Below are 24,463 nucleotides of genomic sequence, written 5' to 3' on the forward strand. Positions count from 1 at the left end.
CACATCCTTGCCACTACTCACCAAAGGGTCACTGGAAACTGACTGTCAGTCCCCAGGACAACAAGCCTCGTATATAACCCCAAGGGCAGCGCAGTCCCACATCTTAGATGTGCAGACACCTCCTCCTCTCTGGCACCTCACCTGGGCTCCCTGTTCTTTCGCACCAGGCTGACGAACGTGTCAATCTCTGCTGCAGTGATGTGCTTTTCCAGGAGTTTCCGGTTATTGTGGAGCAGGGCGGTGATGGTGTCTTCAGCCAACACATCATAGCCAATCTGCTTCTGCATGAAGCCAAACTGCTTGGCGATGTACTCCTTTGAGGGAAAGAAACACACGTCAGCAGGAGAGATAAAGACAGTGTGATGAAATTACACAGAAAAACTAGCAGCGGTGCATGGGGACTGCGGTTCAACAGGCAAAGGACCTTGGGCATCTTTCTTCAGCTTTCTACCCCAGGGCAATGATGACACAGCCCTGTGTAGCCTTTACTAAACCTATCACACAACATCATAAAAAAGGATTGGAAGCAGTTACAAAGCTCTGAATGTATTACTAACTCAGGACAGCTTAACCTTCCCCATTCCCCTGGAGGTGCTGGAGACTGATAATCTCTATCTGGACATTTGGAATGCCAGCCCATGGAGTTTTCTTTGTCTTGAGCTAAAAAAAAAAATCGTATTTTAAACTTACTTTTTAATGAGTATTTTGTGAGTATTATGTATGTTAAGCTCACCACACATGTATAGTGCCCACAAACGCCCAAGGAAGGCATCGGAGGCCTAGAGCTAGAGATAAAGGTTTTGTAAGCTGCTGCACGCATGTTAGGGACTGAACTAGGTCCTATGCAAAAGGATCTAAACCTGTTAACCACTGAGTCATTCCCCCAAGTCCCCTAAAACTTCATTTTTAAAGTCAGGAGGTTTATGGTATATTTTAACCTTAGTGTTTGGGAGGCAGAGAAAGGCAGGTTTCTGTGAGTTTGAGCCCAGTCTGGTCTACATATAGAATTCCAGGCAAACCAAAACTACACTGTAAGACACAGCCTTAAAAAGAAAAAAAGAAAGAGAGAGAGAGAGAGAGAGAGAGAGAGAGAGAGAGAGAGAGAGAATATTAATAGGTATAAGAGAGTCAGGAATATCTATGATGATCTTTCATATCCCTAAAAGCATGGATCTATCTTGGCTTTGCAAATCAAACATCATATTTTACAGAGATAGCTACAGAACCAAGGACACCCCTTCTGAGAGGACTTAGTTTCTATTTAAAGATATTTCCCTGGTAGAATGCTTGCCCTCCTCCCTACCCACACCTCCCACTTTCAAACACAGACACACAGGGACGGACACACATGCACATACACACACACAACTTTCTAAGATAGTTCTATCCAAGAAAGACTGTTTGCTTGCTTAAGATTGAAGTAGTTCTTCAAACTGGATGTAAATTGTTTCCCTAAGTCCTAAATTCAGCAGCCACTCAGGTATTGGACAGCAGACACAGGTCACATGCAGTCTATCCCTAAGGATGCATAGTTGAGACTTCAGAGGTATAGCTCTGCCATCTGCCACACAATCCATAAACTACTGATATCCAATCCAGCAGCAGCAACAGCAACAAGGACTAGTTTGGCTTCCTTGTGTACAAGTGCTATGTCCTAACACACTACAATACTCTTATCCCTTCATCTAAAGAATGAAGACAGAGGCAGACTATGTATTCTGGTATGAATGTGTTGGAGGTAGACTTAAAAAAAATCTGCAGCCTGCTGGCATGGTTATGTTTCTAAATCATTAGTAAAGATTAAGGTTATCTTCACAATAATGAAAGCCTTTAACTACAAAGAAAATTCAAACTTACAATCCAGACAGAGTGGCAGACCTCAAGTATGCTAACATTGCCAGTTTGTGCACCCTCAATGCTACAAAGATGCTGGTTGTCCTGTCTTAGTACCACTGACATGAAGCTAGATCACTCTTTGTTGAGTAGGGATGCCCTAGGTGCTGCTGAGTATTTCCCAGTATCTCTGTTCCTACCCATTAGATACCATGAATGCTCCCAGGATGTAACATCCAGAAGGGTCTCCAGACACTGTCACAGTTCTGTATGGAACAGAATCACCGCTGGTTGAGAGTCAATGATCCATCAACACATCTCTCAGTGTCTTTAGAGTCTCCATGCTGTTTATTACACCCTTGACTTCACAAGAAGAGTGTGTACCATATTTGTGTGTGTATGTGTGACACACAGAGAGAGAGAATGAGAGAGATACCTTTATTTATAGACAAAATGCAAATCTGTGTATAATATACACATAGACATAAGTCACTTTTTAAAACAGCAAAAATGATCTAGAACTATAGTCAAGAAAAACTAACCTTCAACAGCAGAGGTCATGAAATGTGGGTAGGAAGAAAACAATCTATTCCTTAAACATGAAATCATTTCGTGCCTAAGCCCTATGGGAACATGGCACAAAAGCATACAGCAGAGTGAGGGAAATGGCTCAGTGCGGTGGAACGTTTCTTGCACAAGCATGAGACTCTAACATAAACACCCAGCACCCACACAAAAGCCGAACACTACCATGGACACTTGCAACTCTAGCTTTGAGCTGGGGAAGACTAAGTTCACTAGAGGTTCTGAACCAGCTGCCAGCGCAGCTCCTGGTCCAGTGAGCAATCCTATCTCAGAGGAGCAAGGAAGAGAGTGATGGAGTATAACACCTTATACCCTCCTCTGACCTCCACAGGCATGGGTGTGCACACTCACAAAATGCACATGTACCACACACAGAACACACACACATATGTTCCACATACATGTACTGCAAATGTAACACCAATCTCAGAAATATAAGTTTCACTGAAATGTGTTCACAGAAGAGATTTCTTGGTATCTTTTCCATTTCTTATTTGTTAATTGACCCCTGAAAATTACACACGTTTACAAGAAACTGTGATGCGTCTCTAGTATCTCCCTCAAGGATCCTGTGATGCATGTTCTTCCCAAACTCACCAACCATCCGCTTCCTTTTTGGGGGCAAATTTAACAGAGGACTGACTATTCTCTGTCCTTTAATTGCAAAGGTATATATCACCTAAAACTCATGAGTAAAGCACATGAACATCAGGGAGGAACCCAACATTTATTTCCTAGCCATTTTAATCCCTACCTGGTTCTTCCTGTAGTCTTGCTGTGAGTGTCTCAGGACCCTGTAGCAGAGTCGGCAAATATGTCGGAAAGGAGCATGGCGCTGGTCCCCCAGCTCCTCCAGCCGTAGCATCGGGCCATCCCCACAGTCTGTGAAGGGGGCCTGCAACAGCTTGAAGATCTGTTTGTAAAAACAAAGAGCAGTCTGCCATCACTGTGTGCTTTAAACTCTTAACTCTCCCTCCAGGAAGGGACACACCTAGAGCAGGATTACTTGGAAAGGTTTTCTCTACTCAAACTCATCAAAAGACTTGAAACCTACATCTGTCAATCATCAAGGCTGGGTTTCTATACATTCAGCACACCAATATCTCATCGGTCCTCACTCACACGGTGGAGCATCATTTAGCAGACTGTGGGAAGGGGATTTTAGGTTGAAATTATATACCTTTATGACTTCTGCCAGGGAGAAAATAAAAAACAGATTAGCATTGATCCAGGCACTAACACTGAAGTTGTGAGAACTTGCTAAGCCAGATTTCACAAACATCCACAGTCTAATTTTGACCTCAATTGTCTGTGCATGCCCACGCAGGCACAGGCTGACCTCAAACAGAGCTGGCATGCAATCCCTAGAAGGAGATTTAGTGAGTTTCATAACAGTTTGGAAACGATCTGCCTGGTTTCATGAGACTATCCAACCCTTTTCCTGTAAGACAGTGTGACCCTGGTCACACCAAGCACAAGTCTCCATGGACAGGATGCAATTAGCCAACCTGCTTGTGGATTAGGCTATAAAAACAGTCATCATCTCGTAAAACTTTGAGTGCCTGCTGAAGACCGTTGGATTTGGTGTCTCCTGGATTACAATCCTAGTAAGACCAAAATGAATGTAATTCTTTGCTATCAACTAGACTGATTTGATTTCAGGGAACACTGACTAATAGTGCAGGTCATGGCCAAAGGAAACTATCTCTCCCACAGGAAAAGAGCAGCATCTGAAGGACTTAAGTATTGTGAGAATTAAAACGGACAGCAATTGTAAACCTCAGAAACACAGTGTCCTACGCAACTGACCAACACTGCTTTAACCCCTCACGGGATGGCTACTGTGGGAATGAACAAAGACATTAAGCCAGAATTCTAATCTGGGATTCAAAACATGAAACATCTGGATGTAATTTGTTGTTGGACTTCAAACCTGGCTGAAATATGAATTTTGTCTCTCACAGCCCAACAGGAAGGAGGATTTCCACATGCCAAACTCTCACGGAGAAGTATGGGGCTTTGTAACTAGTTTCTTCATTTTGGTCACCAGCAGGTTTCAAGGAAACACTAAGCAATTCTCCTGCAGTTTTAGAGAATGTACTGTGTGTATTCAGCGTGCGTCCTCTACCTGGATTTGCCATGCTGCTCCCTTGACTCTGTCTGTTTATTTAATACTGTCAATACTCAGAATTATAAGGACCCGAGAAGCTCATGGTTAGGGCCTGGTCCCTGATGCGGCTGTGTTAATAGGAGAGTCCTCTGGGAGGTGACTGGGTCACGAGGGCTCTGATCTGATTGGGTGGATTCACAGCTGAACGGGTTCCATAGAAGAGGCCTGGTCAGAGAAGCAAGTTCTCTGCTTCCTCATGCATAGGAGAGCAGCTTTGCCCCAGCACAGGCTCCTCACCATCATGCAATACACCACAGGCTAAGAGTAACAGGGCCAGTGACCATGGACTGAAACTCCTGCAACTGGGAATCACAGCAGACCTTTTCTCTGTAAGATTATTTCCAGGTATTTTGTCACAGCGATAGAAAGGTGACTCATACATACCAAATGCCATCTAGACACTTCTGTAAACTAGCACTCCATGTTGATGGAAACATTTAGAGGTGATCACTACGGCTGTCCATAAGAGTGAATATAGGCCTGCTGGATTTGTCAAATATCACAAATTCCCTTAACATACGAAGTAGCCATAAGGAACTGTGGCACACTATACTATATTTGAATGACATAGCAGTACTCCCTGAATGCTTCTTAGGGTGCCTATAATAAGTGCACACCCACACGGCTCATGCCTAGCAAGTGCGGTACCTAGCAGCTGGACTGGGGTACTGAGCCATGAGAAGACAGGGAGAACCTTACTTAGCTGAAAAGCCTGCAAGCCACACAATTCCACACTGGCAGACGGAATGAGGAAAACATGAACACAATTAAAAGAGGAGTGGTTGCCAAGGACAGTGGAAGAACAATGGGTGGATAGGTGGAGCAGAAAATTTAGGGGACAATAAAAATATTCCATGGATTTTTAGGGCAATGATACTGTGATAGTACACACATACCAAAACAAAACAAAACAAAAAAAATCATGTACAACACCAAGTGAGGATCATGAACTATTTATCAATCTATATTCATATGACACAAGCTCCATTCTGCTTCAGGATATTGACACTGTGGCAGGGGATACAGGAAGACACTGTCTTGCCACTTAAATTTTGCTATAGACGGAAAACTACTCTAAGAAAGGACTACTTTTTAAAAAACAATAATCCATACTACATCTTCCGGATCAGAGTCATCCATGTCTCTTCGCATGAACAAAGATCCCGCAGGCTTCTCACAAGGCTAACCCCAAAGATCACCAAGGCACACCGACCTGTTTGAGGATATTCTGTTCCCTCATCAGCTTCTGCCGCTCTCTGTTGGGCTTGGAGAAGACTACTTCCAGCACGTCTTGGCCTGAGTTCGTTCCGCCCGTGACAAAGTAAACCAAGTCTTCCAGCAGCTTTGTGACGGACCTTAGGAGAGCAGAGCTTGCTAAAGGCAGTGTTCAAACTTCTACAGGCTAAAAGCTTTGCCTGTAGGTTCAAGCGTTAGGAACAAGGTAAAGGGAAGAGGACTCAGGCTTCCTAGCACCCTCAAAACCACAGCTGAGGCCAACTGAGCTACATAACATGACTCTGAAACAAAAGCAAGCACAGGTAAGTACAAAAGCACCCGTTTCTGGACATCATACAGCGCAGCTGCCCAGAAAGCTCAGGCCTGCCTCTCTCTCACACAGTTCTTCAGAGTCCTGATCTTCTTGCTCCCCAAGGGCTTTTGTAAGTCACAGAGGAGGACTACTGTGTCAGCACCTGTGGGAAGCACTCACCTTCTTTCGTTCTGGGTGATGGTGCCCTTTTCCAGCTTCCCAGCAATGGAGCCCAGCACCTTGCTGGCATCATTGGCAAAGTCCAGGTCCCGAACCTCAGCAGGAGAAACAGGAACTATGGCAAAGGCTTCCTTGTCCTCCTTCAGAGGAGAGGTACCAATCTGAAAGTCAAGGGAGTTGTCATATGGTAATTTTGATTGGGAAAGTAAGGCACTAATCAAACGCTTTGTTTACAGGATATTAGGCAATCCAAAGAACTTGAAGTTCTCTTGGCATTTGTATCAAATAGACACAGGAAACTTCTAGAAAGATGTTCTCCAAATAGGAAAGTAGTTTTGTGGGGACTGGTGAGGTAGTAAGGGGGGCTATTATCTTTTTAAACAATTTTGCTACATCTGCATTGTGTATATTCATTGTGCATGGTACTACTGTGTTACAAAGAGCTATTTCCATATGAATATACACTGTATGGTAAGAAAGGAAAAGGGCAGAAGGAAATATGAGGGTAAATACATGCAATAGGAACAACTTATAATTAAGTAACATTTTATTAAGAGAAAAAGTAAATATATAAAATGGCAATTAATGACTCTAAGGAACATAGACACTGTACCATTCTTTTAATTTTTTCTGCAAACCTAAACCCACCTAAAAGGGAAAATAATTCTCAAAAGAAAAATCCCGCATGTTTTCATGCCATATAAGCTCCGTGGCTGGTGGAGAAAAGGAGTGATGGTAAATAGGTGGGGAAATCTCTTTTAGATGCACAAGGAATAGATACTCATCACATACACTGAGAGAGAAAATACTGAAGGTGCAGAGGGAATCAACCAAATATCAATGTATCTCAATACACAAGCAGGCATTCCCATAGCCAAAGCCATGGCAGACATGAAATGAATTGCTCAACAGCAAGGGAATAAAAGAAAAGGCCTGTTTATCTTCAAATCCCTGAGCTGGCTTCACCCAGGTATTTGATCCCTTGAAATAAATTTTTTCATCACATCAAGTTTGGTCATGACTGTACTCTTACCAAAGCTAGAAGAAACAAAACAACAGGGAAATTCTCCAAAGTTCCCTATCTTCCCATCTGTCGTCAAAGGAGCCCTTTTATCAGAGCATGAGGCCACATTCTGGACTTACCTTCAGCATCACAGGTTTTTCTTCCTCCTTGTCGATGGGAATGTTTGTGCTGTGAACCCATGTATTTGTGCACAGGTGTCGGAGACGGACATAGGAGTTTCTAAAGGGAAGCAATAAAAAACTTCAGACAGAAGGACATTTGGGATCATGATAATGTGGTTACCATGCACCATGCTAAAGGAAAAATAGTAGCCTGGAAAAACAAAAGAACTAAACAGACTTTAAAAGTTACTGATCCATACGCACAATGAACTCATACAAATCAGTAAGAAACATGAATAATGAAAATGGGACAGACACAGGCAACACTTTAATGCTAACATATAAATTGCAGATAAACACTCAACTTAGTATATCATTAATACAGAAGAAAGTGCTATTTTTTTTTCCTATCACATTCCTCAGAGCTCAAGGCTGGGAAAAGCTAGTGTGTAGAAGAAAGGAATTCTCCTACGCTTTTGGGGTAGGTGTTTTGTTTTAGTGACAGGACTGCTCAAGGGCCTGACATTCTAGATACTAGCCATACCACTGAGCTCACTCCCTGAGCGCTGCTGGCTAGAATGGAAAAGCGACAGCTCTAGCAAGGAGTCTGGTTGCTGACAACATGATAAATGAGATACAAACAAATGAAAATAAACGACTGCTTTTATTTACAAACTCCAACTTTAGATTTTCCCAGAAGAAAAACAGCACAGGTGCAGAGTGTGTTACAAAGATGCTCAGTCAAGTGTTTGTTGTAAGACAAAACTGCACCATCTAATGTCCATAAGGACCTAGTCCATTACAGTATATGGAATGTCAGTTTCTTAAAATGTTAACAAGTGATAATCAGTTATTTGAAAACAGATCCACAGCACAGAGTTCCACTAAGGTCATTCAAAGTAGCTCACAGTTTCACGTATGACAAATCACATGTTACAGTTGTGCCCAGAAACCTGTTTGGAACCTACATGAACCCAGGATCTTAAGTGCAGCTGATTTCCTCTGAATAGTTCAATCATATATAGTTGCTACTTGCTTATTTTTTTCTCTACATGATTTATTTTATGGTTATTTCTTTATATGATGAACATGCATCATGTTTAAGACATTTTTCAATGCAGCTGCACTTCTGAAATAGTAGAAAACAATGGAAGGCGGTTCACCCTTCAAGAATAGCCACTCCTTTAGTGAGACAAGAGAAGAGGACACGCAGCAAGCAGCAGCGACAGGAGACGGGTGAGGAGGACTCAAAACACGAAAGCATTCTGCTACAGGAAACCGTGATGACTTTGAACTGGAACTTTAGACACTGGCAGACCAGGGGCAGATCAGGTAAAGTGAAAATCATTCAAAGGAAGAGTCATTTAGGACCTATGCATACCACATTCATGGAAGAGCCCAAGCACAGATGTGCACCTTCAGTAGACCTGGGTTTCTTTTGCTGAAACTGTCCTGAACATTTCGAGGGCAGAAAAGGGAAACCCTAGTGCTATTTACTGTGACTAACATGAACCGAACAAGATATTAAACAGGGGTATTTGCATTTTTTCCCTTTTGAGTGAGTTTGGTTCATTTTCTGTATTTTTAGAGTGCAGCCAAAACTCAGAGCATAGTTTTAGTTGGATAATTACAGTCCATAGAGTCCTATGACAAATAATCCTAATCCTTACCTCAAATGCCATGCTGCTGGGATAAGTACACAAGAGTCATACAAGTCCTTCCAATGCTCCTTAAATTATCTAACTCACACATACTGCAATTTTATTATCTGATTCAATATATCCAAGATTGGTCATTATCCCTTTTATTTGACTCTGAAGAATTCTTTTTCGACTGACTATTAAAAAAAATGCAATTGCTGATACCACTTGTGCACATGTCTAACTTTATATATTGCAATCTGTAATAAGAAAAACACAGCACAATTTTAAAATGACCTAACAGGTTAGCGCACACTGTCATGGATGGCATCTTAATACTGTTCTTTTTGGTTGTCATGTGTTCTTTCAACTGCCTTCTTCCACAGGAGAGTTTTTACATGCAGAGAAAGGAATGTGTTGCTCCTAAGGTCACTTAGATTCCACAAGATCAGTGGATAAGAGGCCCTACTTTCCTCTGGCTCTAAGGATGGCAGCTTAGGACGAGAATGAAGAAAAAAAAATAAGGCAAAGATCCGACAAGACCATAAATGAACACACTGACAGGCCATGCCAGAGCTATTATCTCCCGAGGCTGAATGTACGTCCTCACCTCTTGTTTCTAAGCTTAGAATCAGTGTGAGGACACCTGCTCACAAAGAAAGTTGGCCTAGGAGAAGCAATAATGAATGCACAGAAAACAGAGGAGGGGTCTCAACCAGCCAACACCACTTAGCCAGTCGACTAGCAATTTAAACTTGCCTTCCTCCTAGGATTATGGGGATTTCTAAGTCACTGAGGAACACAAGCTGATGAGTTCCTGGTTCCCTCTTTGCAAGGAATGCAATAAAGAAGATTCTCATAGACAGTGTGATATTTTAAATCACATCTTTCAGTTCTTCATTAGCCTGACAATCCCTGAGTACAGACTTTCAATGATAAAACCTAAGGAAAAAAAATCACTAATTGTCAGAACATGGAAAATGGAGAATTATTTAAGCTACAATGTTCCTGAGTTATGCAGACCAACACCTATTTACATGGAGAAAGGAAGTTTTTAAAATGCAGTATTTCCTACCTCAAAATATGCTTTAAGCAATTTCAAAATGTATAAAAAATCTAAGTGTAAACAATGAAAATAAATAAAATCTTAGAAGAAAATATCACTATAAAATCTTGTGGTCATGGCTTTTTAGGTAAGAATACAAAATAGAATCAAACTGAAAAATAACTTGAACCTATTCAGTACACCATTAAAGACTGGAAAAATAACATGTAAAGCATTTGTTTCTCATGGATCAGATGTTTGTATCGAAAACATAACTCAGTAGTAAGAGGATGTGTAACTAAGAAAAATGACAAGGAGTATGAGAAGATAAACACCTGAAAAGAGGATCAACATTACTGACCATTAGAGAAATGCGAATCCCATCCTCAATGACATCTCACTTCACACTAATTAGGATGACTCAAAAAAAAAAAATATTGGTGAGAACTGGAACCCTCATGTGTTTGTTGATAGGAACAGAAGTGTATCTACTTTGAGAGATAACCTGTCAGCTCGTCAAAGGTTAAACTCAAGATTCCCCTACAATCAGCAACACTGCTTCTAGATATGGACTCAAGAAAAATATGGAACCACAAAAATTTGTATGCAAACATTCACAAAGATATCCCTCCTGTGTAGGCCAGAGTACAGATAACTTTAATAGTCACCAGGTAATAAATGTGGCCTACAATTAATGGGGTGGATGTTGGCTGGAGTGTAAGCTAGTACATCCATGTTGGAAATCAATCTGGAGGTTTCTCAAAAGACAAGAAATAGAACTAGCATATGATTAAGCTATACTATTCCTGAGCGTATAGCTTATAGCCTCCTAGAGCAGTCCTCAACCTGTGGGTCACGACCCCCTTAGGGGTCGCATATCACGTTACAATCCATACAGTAGAAAAATTAAAGTCATGAAGTAGCAATGAAATGATTTTATGGATGGAGTTATCACAGCATGAAGAACTGAACTAAATAAAAGTTTGCACATTAGGCAGGCTGGGAATCACTGTGCTAGAGAGACACCTGCGCATCCGTGCTCACAGCTGCTCTACTCGCAATAACTAGAAAGCAGGACTCAACCTGGATGCCCGTCAATAGATGAGTAGATAAGAAAAATGATACATGTAATAAGGGAATATTAATCATCTGCAAAGAAAAATGATACCTGTAGGTAAAAGGATGGAACTGTAAAAGTTATACCAAGTGTGATAACCCAGACACAGAAAGACAAACGCCTCATGTTCTTCTCTCCCATAGGCAGATCCTGGCTTTAGATCTTTTGTTTTGCCGGTTTAATGTGGAGGTGGAAGGCAGGAAAGAAGAAAGAGGCCTTTTTGTAGGGGGAAGAGGATGTTAAGGGAGAGGTAGACTCAGGTGAAAGGGAACTATGAGGTGAGGGGAAGAAAGGAAAAGAAAAGTGGGGGTGGGTGAAGTTGGGGGTACATCAACATATTCCAAAGATTGGGGAGAAGGGGACGGCTACCCCAAGAAAAAGAATATGAAATACTACATGAAAGCGTACCTCAACACAAGCCAACTTAAAAACAAAAAAAGTGTACAGGTCGCAGAGAACTGTGAAATGAAAGAACGGGAAGTTTGAGAATTAAAAGACTGAATGCGAATAGGAGGGGGAGAAACATGAGAGAGAGGAAGGGGTGTAGTGGAATATAACCCAAACTCAAAATCTACGAAAAGGCCTTATGGAAACCTGTCAGCTAGTGAGCCCATTTTAAAATCCAACTAAGAAAATTAGTTTGAACAGAATTATCCTGTATGAGAGGACAATGCTGCTTCCAGAAGACTTGGGCTATTAAATGAACAAGGCATAGGCTACCTCCCTGTGAGTTATTGGTAAAGAAAAATCCCAGTGCTCTCTAAAATAACACAAATTATCGCCATTGCCCTTGGTTACCTAGGATAACCATATGGCAAGAGCCTGTTCCTAAAAATACTACATGATCTGGCTCTAAGACAGAGGGAAATCAATCTCAAACCTTCCAGGACATATTCTCCCTGCTAGTCACTTTCATGGTAACAGAAGGTACTATCCAGGCTGTCACAGGAGAAGAAGTCTTACCCGCTGCTGGACCCTTCATGTTATAGTACCAACCTGACAGAGATGATATGCCCACTTGTGCAATAGTGGCACAGCTGTTATAGGCTAACCACTTTCTGATTGGATTTGAGGTCTGCTCCACAGGAAGAAATTTCATGCCTTGTACCCAGGTCAAAAGTTTATGAATGGCTAGGTATGCCATAGGCCCTGGAGCAAAATCTGCTATTATTTTTTTTTTGCTAAATGGTCATGTGATCAACATGCCTTCTAAATATTCATGCTTATACCAATAGACCTCCAGAAGTTTAAAGCTGCCCTCAAGTTCGATCATAAAAGCTTCTTTTTGTGGTAGACAGAAGTCCATGGAAGAAGATGTAACTGGTCAGAATGCTGAGAATAAGGGACAACGTTCACCCCTACATGGGATATCTGTCATTAATCCAACCACTACCAGGGCTCAGGGAACATCATGGCAGAGGAAACAGAAAAAAAGTCTAAGAGCTGGAGACTCTAGCCTCCCCCAGATTCTCAAGGGATGAGCAAGCCAACAGAGCTTAATAACTAGGAAATCTGATTGACCAGCAAAGCGAGGCTGTCTCACCTTGTAAGGTTTTGTTCTCTATGGGCAATGCCTTCCATTTCTCCCTCTTAGAAGGACAGCAATAGCAATGAGCACAAATCAAGGATTCTGAATTGTGATAGCCATCACACAGGGGGTGATGTTATACCCCCCTAGCCCATCCCAGGTTGAGCAAAAAAGTGGCAAGGTAAAATGAAACACAAAGGTGTACTCAGTGAGGGGCCTCATGGAGATCCAGTGAACACCAGGGAGATACCGGCCACCCATTGCAGAGCTGAAGAGTGAGATGTAATGTCCAGACACTCTGCCTCAGCCATTTACCAATATGGTTTCCGCTACAGGACTCTGACACGATACTTTGCTTAAACTCGCCGAGTCCCAGTGTCTTTCTATAAAAGGGTGAATAATACCTACCTCACAGAACTTCAAGTATGATAAAACTATAAATTATATAAGATGAGGATGGTATCTACTTAGCACTGTGATTCATACATACAACTACTTAGTTGGAAATCAATGGACAGTATAGTCATGAATAATACTGTTGTTGAATTTAGTAAGAATAGATTTTGACAAGGTGTGTTGGTGTACAATTTTAATCCCAGTACTTTGGAGGCAGAGGCGGAAAGATCTAGGTGAGTTCCAGGCCAGCCAAGGAAACACAGTGGGACCCTGCCTCAAAATAAATGAGTAAATGACAGACAAACAGATGGACAGATGGATAGATGGGTGGATGGATGAATACAGACAGACAGATAAATGGCTTTGGGGGGTGGTCAGTGAGATGGACAATGCATAAAGCACTAAGAGCACAAGACTGTAACTCTGAGAAGGCTGGAGCCATACCTCAGAGAGAAAGAACTCCAGCAGGGTTTGGTTCCCAGTACCCACCTGGTAGCTCACAACTGTCTGTAAATTCTATGGGCACCAGGTATGCACATGGTACATACACATACATACAGGCAAAGAAATCCATACACATAAAACCAAAACTTTTTAAAATAAAAAGTATGGCCTCTGAGTTTGAGCCCTGCTCCCTACGGGAAGGCTGTCCTGATCAGCATCCTCACACAGTGAGTACACACTCACATAAACACATCATGCACACGTACAGAACACTGAAAGTTGTTTAAAGTTTGGCTCTTCCATTCACAATGCAATACGGAAACACATTCTTAGGCAACAAAAGTAATAGTTAAGTTAAATAAAATACAAAAAATAACCCCAAGAGTTCAACTTTTCAGTATTTTAAATAAATTTACCATGCACACAGTAATTTTCAATTTTTAAAAGTTTCTTTTCAATTATTTATCCAGTTTACTAAGAGATTATCCAGATGTCGGGGAAGGAGAAAAAGGCTTTAAAATATAGAACTGCCAGAGATATGTATTAATAACCTAAATAGTATGTTTAAATTGTGTGTGTGAGTGTGAGTTTGTGTAGTGTGTACAGTGAGTGTGAGTGTGTGTAGTATGTGTGCCTGCATGAGTATAGAAGTCAAAGAACAAACTTGGTGTCAACTCTCACCTTCCATACCTTGCTTGAGAGAGTCTCTGCTCTCCACAGATGTACTAGACTACTAATACACCAGGCTACCAGCTCATAAGCTTCTAGGTACTCTCCTGTCTCACCTCCCATTTTGTCAGAAAAGCATTGGGATTACAGATGCATACAGCTTTACTTCAGATCTAGGGACTCGAGCTCATGTCATTTAGCTTGGATGGCAAACATGTTATCTCCTGTGCCATCTCTCCAACCCCAATACAGGACTTGTAAATAATGAAGTATCATGTCTATGTCTATGTGTATGTGTACTTGCATGAGTTTACATGCATCATGCATGCAGTGCCCATAGAGGCTAGAAGAGAGTATCAGATCCCATAGAACTGGAGTTACAGACAGTTGCGAGCTACCATTTATGTGCTGGGAACCAAACCTGGGTCCTTGGTGCTCTTAACCCATAAGTCATCTCTCCCGCCTCATAAATATAGTACTTTTTACCCAACCACCAAGAACTGACCATTGGTGAGGCATACATATTTAAATGTTATGTTGGGATCAGTACAAATGCTTCACCAACTCCTTCAAAAGTGCTTCAAGAAAAGGCCACGATGCTTTGCATTTCAAGAAACACATTCAGACCGTCAAGACTAGCCCTGATTCTCGTAGGATAAGGAATTTTAAAATCATACCTTGGGACAAGGCTGTCACCTCCACGAAGAGTTGTGGGGTCTAGCTCAAAGATGGAGGAGATGTCATTGCCTTCGGGCACGGAGACCAGAGAGTATACCATTTTTTCTTGGGCATTTCTCAACCTACTCCTTGATGCATCCTGATCTGGGTCCACCTGAAAAGAAGAGGGATCAAGTGAGGGGCTCTGTAGGTGAGAGCCTCACTTACCACCATCATGCCACAGTCCACAGGAAGAGAGGAGGAGCAACAGTGTCAGCAGCTGGCAGGAGAAGGACCACAGTTTCAGAGTAGACCTACAAGGTGGCCATTGGCCATGTGACCCCAAACTATTTATTCTCAACTTCTCTGTGTCGTCATACATAATGTTCCCACCCTGTGAAGGGACAGCAGCAGATGACTATGGAAAGAGTTATTGGCCACCAAGATCTTCACTCCATAGAGCCACACCCATGTGCAACAGCTGGGGAGCAGAGCACTTGAGGAAGCTTGGCCCGTGAAACTAGTTATTTGTGGTGGTGTTAATTTATAGGAATAGTTGTCTACCAAAAATATAACACAAGTATTTCCTAGGAGAAGAAATAAAATAAACCCGGATCTAAGTGTCCCTGAGCTTGACAAGTCACTCTAGTCCTAAAGAACACACGGGTCATTGATTACGAAGGCTACTGATGGCAAAGCAAAGGGCCTCTCATGCTGCAGTAACACTTGATGAACAATGGTGACTGGGAAACCCTAAGGATCCATTCTCATCTCCAAAGCAAAGTTCATGTGCCAAAGAATGTTCACAAATGGGCTTAGCCTGAATGCCTGCTCAGATGGGCTCTGCTTCTATTTCAGCTCGGAAACCACACGGGCGATTCTTTTCAATGCCAGACCACACGCCCTGCACCTGCTGGGAAAACATGATTTCCTCATCTCTGGCTTGCTTCTGTCTGGCTGAAACGTCACCTCTTGCCCAAATGCAGAGGAAGACAATACCAGGAATACACAGCAATCAAGACCAGGAAGTCAACTCAAAGGAAACAGAGAGAATGTGAGAAAATTCAGCTCCACAAGGCTGAGGTCTAACTTTAGTTTCCACAAACAAATAAATAAGTAAATAAGTAAGTGAAAGTTCTTTTACTCTTATACAGATCTATAATCTCAGATAACAGGGCTACTGGAGAGACTAGGGATTGGTGGAGATTGTGGTAGTGCTTGATCCTCAGCGTTCAAGACTAGCTTAGACAACATAGCAAGACCCTATCTGAAAAAACAAAGCACAAATAAAAACTCAATTAAGAAGTTCTCTTATTACCACACACACACACACACACACACACACACACACACACACACACACACACAAATCTGAGGGCTTTTATTTTCTCTACCCTAAGGTAACATCTGCAGCCAGAACACTCTGGGCCTTTGGTTTGGGGAGAATACTTAGAAGCTGTTCCCTCCTAACTCTTGTCACCTGAAGTGTTCTATACACACTCTCAACACAGATTCTGAACCAGTTATAACTAAGGGCTTGGTTAAGGCAATGACAGCTCAGAGACTCCAGTAGGTCTAGAGGAAACTGCGGCTTCATAAGCTTTCTCTATTTAGCAAGGAACCCAGCCACACACTCTGGTGTACAGTCGGCATCTGCCACCTAGTGGGAAGAAAGGCACATGTGATGAGCAGCAGAGAAGAAGCCTCAGGTTGGTCTTCTAACTCTCTCTGGGACCAGGTAAGTGGCCACCGATTTTAGGAGCAGCACACAGCTAGTCTAACACTTCATTGATGCCAACTTTTAGGAAAACCAAGAGCAGGTGAGAAAAGGACATTTTTACCAAGGTTTATATGACTCTAGACTTCCCATTCTCACTCCCAAGCTAAAGTGGCAATGCAGAAAGCAGGGCTCTCTCAGAGCTAACACCTGCCTACAGAAACCAATGCTGTGCTTCCAGCCTCTTGGATGCAAGTCAAACCCTCTCAGCCTTCATATGCAGACCCAAGTCCCAGCAACCGTGGGGCCATCAGAGCAATGCCATCTTGGTCTACATCCATCCTGCTGGTATTTCACTGGTACGGCGAAATGAGAGACTCAGAAAGACCCTGAGATACATCATGTTAGGGCAGCGTACAAAGGTCTTTCCTAACTCTTGTGAAGTCAAGACGAACTGCTGGAAATGAACACACTAAAGTCCCTACTGATCTCGTGCAACCTGAAAATGATGCTTGTCCAGAGGAGGAAAATGAGGTTCAGGGAAAGAAAGCTACTTGTTCACAGTCAAACAGCTTGTCAGTGATCAGTCTGGTATTTCAATGAAGCTCTGTCTTTCTTCCCTCCTTCCTGGGCTTCTGATCACAGCACTTTATCTCACACCAAGAATTACCATTTTCTTTCATACACAGAATCCAAAGGAGCAATGCCATCCCCCAGAGTAATAGTGGCTCACTAGGACATCTTCTACCCTCAAAAGAGCCATGGCTTGATATTCATGCCAAGGGTCAGACTCCCTCAGTGATACGCTGGCTGGCAGCACTGGGGTCACACATGGCAGTTTGCTCTCTAAAATAAAGAATGTCCAAGAATAAGAAATGTCAAACAGGAAAATAAAGTCAGGCCAAGGGTTCAGACTAGCAGGGAACTGGATTAGGCCTGTTTTCCAAGATGGATTAGCACTGGAGGATAAGCTTTCCAAATGCCTGTGGAAGGAAAAGTGACAGAAAGGCAATGGGAAAATGAAGACGAGGCACAGGCACCCTGTGGGGCACAGTGAGAGGAGGAGATGGCCCTAATAAATCGACGTAGCCACAGTCAGAAATCCTCAGCCACAATGGCTCAGATTCTTTCAAAGCCAACCTTCTACCTAAGCATAACAAGAAGGTTAACCAGGACTCACGCATCTTCATTTTGAGTTATTTTCAACTCACTTCCCTCTTTGATGTGCCATTTCAAATTTTACTAGAAAAACAAGTACCCTCAAGACCATCTACCAGACCAACCACTGAGAACAGCACATGCCAACAGACAGCAACCTTCTGGCATTCTGTTTAGTTTGAATTCAGCATAATCACTGACTCTACAAAGAGAACCATTTTGTGAAAGTCCTTATGCACATGAAAGATGACCACTGCCTTCTTGAGCCCCTAGATGGGTATACTCACACCCCAAGCATACACAGATCAATATTACTTGGTCATGATTTCTCTAAAGCTAAATCCATTTTGCACAGAAATTCCAAATCACATCGTAAACTAAAACCCATTTCTGAACTTGTAAAAAGCAAGGTTAGAGGTTAGGCACCTGACTGGCCCATCTGAGGCCATGTGTACCAGGCCTCATGTGTGAACTCAGAAGTCAAAAGGACACTATTCACTATCACTTCAAAATCTAGATTAGTCACAGGTCAAGGTCCACAGCATTAAGGCAATTGTTTGTAAGAGGCCAACTTTGACAAGGACCACCGCCATCTCCCACCCAGAAATACTCCAAGAGATACTATGCACTTCTCCAGCTTAGAGGTGACTGAACACAGAGGAAAAGCATCAGAACCAGCAGGGCCTAGACCAATCAGGCCATAGGAGGACCTGACTTCCTTTAAGAGAAGCACAGAACAAAATCTTGTTGAAGGTAGCCTGAGCCTTCCCCTTCCCCGACACTCAAAGGCCACTTGACAATTTCTTAAACAAACTCCAGAGGATTTGGCCTTAGCCTACTGGACAAAGACACGAAGGCGCTTGCCTATACTTACTGAGGGCTGAAACTCCAGGCATTCTTCCTCAAAGTCAGGGTCTACCTGATGAAAAAGAATCATTAGGAAATTAAAACATCCATTGCTTTCTCCAGGACCAGGACCCATCTGCAGGAGACATCGATGCCTGCAGCCATCCTTGAACAGCTAAGAACGTTGTCCCTTCCCTCCATTCACAGAACCAGCATGCCACAACAACGACACAAGTCACACAGATACAATACACACAGAATAATCCACCGGTCACTAATAGACAGTTCAGCTCTGAGTATAGACAGGGAAACACAACAGATTGGCTAGGAGCGCAACGGTAAAGGCCAAGATAAAGATGATGTCAACACACAGTCACTGATGACCCTGCTTACTTTTAGATAAAAGAAAAAGAAGAAACAGGAGGCCTCTAGAAAGAGCTACATTTACCTGAAGACATAACAGAGAAGACAATCATCCTTAATCTTTAACTATATAATCAAAGGTTTTAAAAGTTGCTTAGTAAGGTCTCTTCTTTCCAAGACTCCATTTTAAATGTCAACTTAGACTTCTTCATGTTTGCTTCTTAAGCATTTCAAAATCATCAGTTTGTACAGGTATCAGACACCCCAGGGAGTTTACAAATTTAGATTCCAAATTCCTAGGGCCAGTGGCAGAAGCAGTACTGACACCTAAACAAATCCTTGGAAATCCTGAGTGAGTGGGGCCAGATAACAGTGGGGTCTTTTGACGTACTACTGGAATCTGTATGCACATCTTCTGTATGTGCATACTAGATTGTATGCACATCTTCCATCAGATCAGAGTAAAACTCAACATCCGTTACATAGCAGGATGCCCCTTAATTTAATACAAAAATAAAAAAGGAAATTCCTCCTACCCTTCAACACAGAGTCTTTCCTTTCCTCAAAGCGCTTTCATAAGTTAGATACTTATCCAAGTGGCTCACACTTGGGAGTCTCAGTGCCTAGAAAATTCAAAGCCAGCCTGGGCTGCTGAGGGAGACCATGACTCAAAAAGATAATTTGAGAGCCTGGCACACTGTGGCACCAGACTTTAATCCCAACACTTGGGAGGCAAAGGTAAGTGGATTCACAGCCTGGCCTACATAGCAGTTTCCAGGTCAACTATATAGTAAGGCTTTGTCTAAAAAAAGAAAACGAAAAGTTAATTTGGTTCCTGATATTCTTTCAAGATTGATAATGCCAATGTCTCTCCCTAAACCCCAAGTACTCAGATTTCTCTATGAAATTCTCTAGTTCTCCATGCACTTCAATGCTTCTGATTTTATAAACCATGTGTCCAGTGCAGACAAGTATCAGACAAGTGTTAAGAGTGGGTCTGGTAAGTACAAGCAAAGTACAAGTACAAGCAAAGAAATACACAACAACAAAACAGGAAAATCACTCTACAAACCGACGTTACTTTCTAACTTCCTTTTTTCTCCCTACTTCATCAGGACGCCTTTGTCAAGTTCCACTGTATGCCAGGTATTTGTAACTTTCCTTTTCTACAGAAACAAGATAGAAGAACACAGAAAGGCAGAAGGAAAAGCGTGGTGGCTGAGTACTCCCTTGAGTTTCCAGGCGTCCCGCGGCTACAGGAAGTGAGGAAAGATAATCACAATGACTTCATTTTCCAAGAGAAAACCATGAGCAGCTACTTACCTCTGCTGCCAAGTAATGCCCTGTTGCCAGGTGCTTGAAGCGGAAGAGGCTGTTCCAGTATCCAGCTCCACCCCGACATGGGTCATGTTGGACCACCTGCAAGTGGAAAGTCAGTTAATGGGTGTGGAAGAGCTGTCAGCCCACACTGAGATGCCACCGAACTGGAGACATCACAAGTCACATTCACTAGTGGTGTTTTCAAGGTGGAGGGAATGAGGAGGGTGGGTTCGGCACCCTTCTGTACAGCTGTGCCAAGCTTCAAGATGGAACATCTCAATTTAGAGATGCAGAGTCATTAAAATGATGCTTCTCCATAGAAGGGATTATATCCTACTTAACATGCAATGATTAGAATAAGAACTGCAGTGCTATTTAAGTCTGCTTTAATACTAATGAAACATAAGACTGTTTTGCTGGTTGTATATATGGGTGTGCATGTGTGTGCATTCATCTTGTGTTTGCACATATAGAGGGCGGAGGTTGACTTCAGGTATCTTGGTCTATTGCTCTCCCTGAACCTAGAGCCTTCCACATTGGCTAGACTGGCTGGCCAGCAAGCTCTTGGGAATCTCCCTGTCTTTGCTCCCTAATGCTGATGTTAGGGTATGTGCCACTACACCCGGCTTTTATGTGTAAGTGGGGATCCAAGCCCATGGCAAGTGTTGGGCCATTTCCTTTAATCTGTAAATCAAGATTCTGAAACTCGTCCATAAAACACACAAGTTGATAAAGCAGAATTTCAGAGATCACTCCCATACATGTACTTGTGTGCTGCAACATATTTGCAGACTAAGCTTTGAAGTGTGAGAGTAAGAAGAGTCTGGGGCAACTGACCATGGAACTTTCAGCTTCTAGCCATGACAACGCATTTGACATATGTAACTACTGTGCCACAACATACAGATGACATCACCACAGTGAAGGAGAAAATTGGGAAGGATTATAAAACAAATGCACCTGTTAGACAGGTTGTGGTGTATCCCTGTGGTCTCTCAGACCAGCAGCCTAATGAGGGTATATATGAGCACAAGGCTCATGGTATAAAGAAGAAAATCAGAGATAGGGAGGAAAAGCCCTAGAGGTATTATGCAACACCCAGAGAAAGCTCCAGAAATTTGCATGAGTTTTTGACTGAATATCAAACCACCAATACCGGAAGAGACCATAATATACATCCCCCAAAATGATTAAGGCAGGCACAGGAGTATAGTTCCGTGGCACTTGTCTAGCAGACACAGAGCCCAGGGTTCATTCCCCAGCAACACACCCACACACGTGTGCAAACATGTAAACATGAATGTGACTCACATACACACACCTGAAATTCGAATACTCCCAGAGTTTTTAAGGGTCTACAAATGGTTTTGGGAGGCAAACCTTGACAGAGAGATTCAGTGGACCATGTTGAGCATTTATCATTAATAATGAAGCCTCACGATATAGACTATTCTACCTTGACCTATGGTGCAGGAGAATTGTCTGTATTCTGTCAATCATATTTTAAATAAATGCTGATTGGCCAGGCAGGAAGTATAGGCAGGAAAACCAGACAGGAAGTAGAGGTAGAGCAAAAAGAATGGGAGTATTCTGGGAAGCAGGAAGCTCCCTCCCCTAGTCCTGCCCAGACCACCGAAGAAGAAACATGTGAGCTGCCCAGCTAGAAAAGGTACTGAGCCATGTGACTAACGTAGATAAGGATAGTGGGGTAATATGTGTTATAAGAGCTAATAAGTAGCCAGAGCTAAGGACCAATCAGTTTATAATCTTATGGAGTCCTGTGTGTGATTTTCTTTGGGGTATGCCGGCTGTGGGGTGCTGGGCAGGACAGATACCCCAACAAGCAGGCCTTCATGTTACAGACCTAGGAATGCATGAAAATGAACCTACACAGGACCAGGATCAAACTGATTCACAGGAATATAACTCTGACAAAACAAATCTCCTTTTTTCTAAAAAGAACAACAAATCCATTCACCCAATAGAGTTACACTGCAGCTTCTATCAAAGAATTACAAACTCCTATACTGTAAAGCAATAAGGAGGTGACCCATTAACTCAGTCAGTTGGCATCAAATGATCCAACTTATGTCAGGGTCAGTTGGTCAAAGCATAAGATGTATCTGGGAAATAATGACACCAATATCATTATTGACAAATATTCACAGAATCAAGAAACTAAGGAACTCTGACAGGATAAGCACATACATACACACATGTACACACAAAGGAACACCATAGTTAGATTTATGAGATGCTGCACACAGGGGACATAGATTTCAAAACCTTTGTACTCACATCACAAGCAATATAAACAAATCCAACAGAACTACTTTTTGGTAACAAAAGCCCCACCAAGAAACCAGAACCATGATACACTGATGGGAACTGATAGTTTGAAGACACTTTAGGAGGCAGCCTGGGTACTCTAAGTAGAGTCCGACTTAAACCTATCACCCACGATTCTACTCTCAAGACATGAAAATACTGCACACAAGAATTAGCACATAAATGCTTAGAGTTGCACTCTTCATGAGAGCCAAAAAGTGAAAATTACCCAAACATTGTCAAATGACACATACATACATACATACATACATACATACATACATACAAAGGGAAACCCATATAATGGAATATTACTTGAGTGTAAGGAAATACAGTACTCACAGATGTTAATATAGATGAACTCTGAAGACAGCATTTGCTACATCTAAATGTGTGTAGCTCTCAAGTCCTACACTGACCTCTAACCTCCAAAGCTAGGCTCAGAGCCTTAGTAAGGGAACCTATACCCTTACACAAGACTCCAGAGAACTCCCTAATTCACTGTGCCACATAATGACATTTAGAAATCAATTTCCAGTATTGTTAGAGCAACCCCAAAGCAATTCCCCATGTAAAGGGAATCACATACAAAATATAGCTTACAGGAACATCCATTGAAGAAGCTGATTCCATCTCAGGGAAATGGAATGTAGTGGCGGCTGGGGGTGGGGGAAGGAGTGACTGCTAATGGGGACAGGTTTCCTTGGAAATGATCAAAGAATACTCTAAAATTTAGAGGGCATAGCCCCATGAATCTATTAAAAAGTATTTAATTGTATATTTTTCAACATAAATATGCAGTGTGTGAATTGCATTCCAAAAAGCTGTTAATGGAAAGAAGGAAAAACATTTTCAAGTGAAGGTAAAACAAAGGTATTTCCATAGAAATGAGAAAATAGACAATTTGTCCATGGCAGAACTGCACTACATGAAACAAGGGAAGTTCTTCTGAAGAAAGGAATCCTCGATATAAACTTGAATCTCTGTGAACTTAGAATGGTAACTATGCATGCAAATAGGAAAGATTCTGTGTGGTCCTGTCGTCTTTGAAACATAAGTGACAGCTTCCCTGGGTGCCCAACATTTTTGGCTTATCTGACTGCCCCATGCAACGAGTTTCAGCCCACAGCCTGCAGGTTGCAAGGGCGTATGTAAGATCTAAGGGCCACTGGTTAGCAAAGCAAATAATAAAATGAAGTGATGTTTATGATCCATGTATCAACAACATAAATGACCAGAACAACCCAAGGGAGAGTAGGGAGGAAATGGAAGGAAACTATTATGACACATGACTATAATACAAACATTAACTAAAGCTGGGTGGCTATGCCAATACATACATGAGAATTCAAGAGCTCTTTTAAATTTTTTTTGAAATTTTATGTGTATGAGTGATTTACCTGACTATTTCTGTGCACCACACACATGCAATGCCCAGGCTGGGCCAGAAGAGGACATCAGACTCCCTGCGAATGGAGTCTGATCATTGCTGGCTGTCTTGTGGGTGTTGAAAATTGAACTTGGTTCTTTAGAAGAGCAGCCAGTGCTCCTCTCTCCATCACCCCTAGATCTATTTTTTTTAAATGCATAAAATACATGGTGTTGTTTTCTTTCTTTTATTTTGAAGGAACACTTAAATTTCCAGTAAAGCAGAAAACAATTTAGAGAAAGACTAAACATTTTCATAGGAAATTCAAAAAAAATAAAAATAAAAACCTGGCAGGAGACAGCTTTTCATGAGTATGAAATGGATAGCAGGTTGTCCTTAGAGGAAAAATGGAAAATGCTCTCCAGTAGGTTCTCAAGTGAAATCT

At 42.1% G+C, this 24,463-nt stretch overlaps 1 protein-coding gene across 1 annotated transcript in view; it reads right to left on the reverse strand.

Annotated features, from left to right (window-relative positions):
• The window catches only part of Itpr1 (inositol 1,4,5-trisphosphate receptor type 1), a 337,447-nt gene that overhangs the window by 167,263 nt on the left and 145,721 nt on the right, over nt 1–24,463 (reverse strand). The window contains exons 11-18 of the mRNA XM_087904450.1: nt 20,325–20,420; nt 18,667–18,711; nt 14,938–15,092; nt 7,440–7,539; nt 6,297–6,457; nt 5,802–5,943; nt 3,173–3,331; nt 142–314 (exon numbers count right to left, since the gene is read on the reverse strand). Coding sequence (XP_087760576.1) covers nt 142–314; nt 3,173–3,331; nt 5,802–5,943; nt 6,297–6,457; nt 7,440–7,539; nt 14,938–15,092; nt 18,667–18,711; nt 20,325–20,420 — 1,031 coding nt within the window. The remainder of the gene's footprint in view (nt 1–141; nt 315–3,172; nt 3,332–5,801; nt 5,944–6,296; nt 6,458–7,439; nt 7,540–14,937; nt 15,093–18,666; nt 18,712–20,324; nt 20,421–24,463) is intronic.

The sequence above is a fragment of the Myodes glareolus genome, chromosome 3 (assembly GCF_982192425.1).
Source record: "Myodes glareolus chromosome 3, mMyoGla1.1, whole genome shotgun sequence".
Classification (NCBI taxonomy): Eukaryota; Metazoa; Chordata; class Mammalia; order Rodentia; family Cricetidae; genus Myodes; species Myodes glareolus.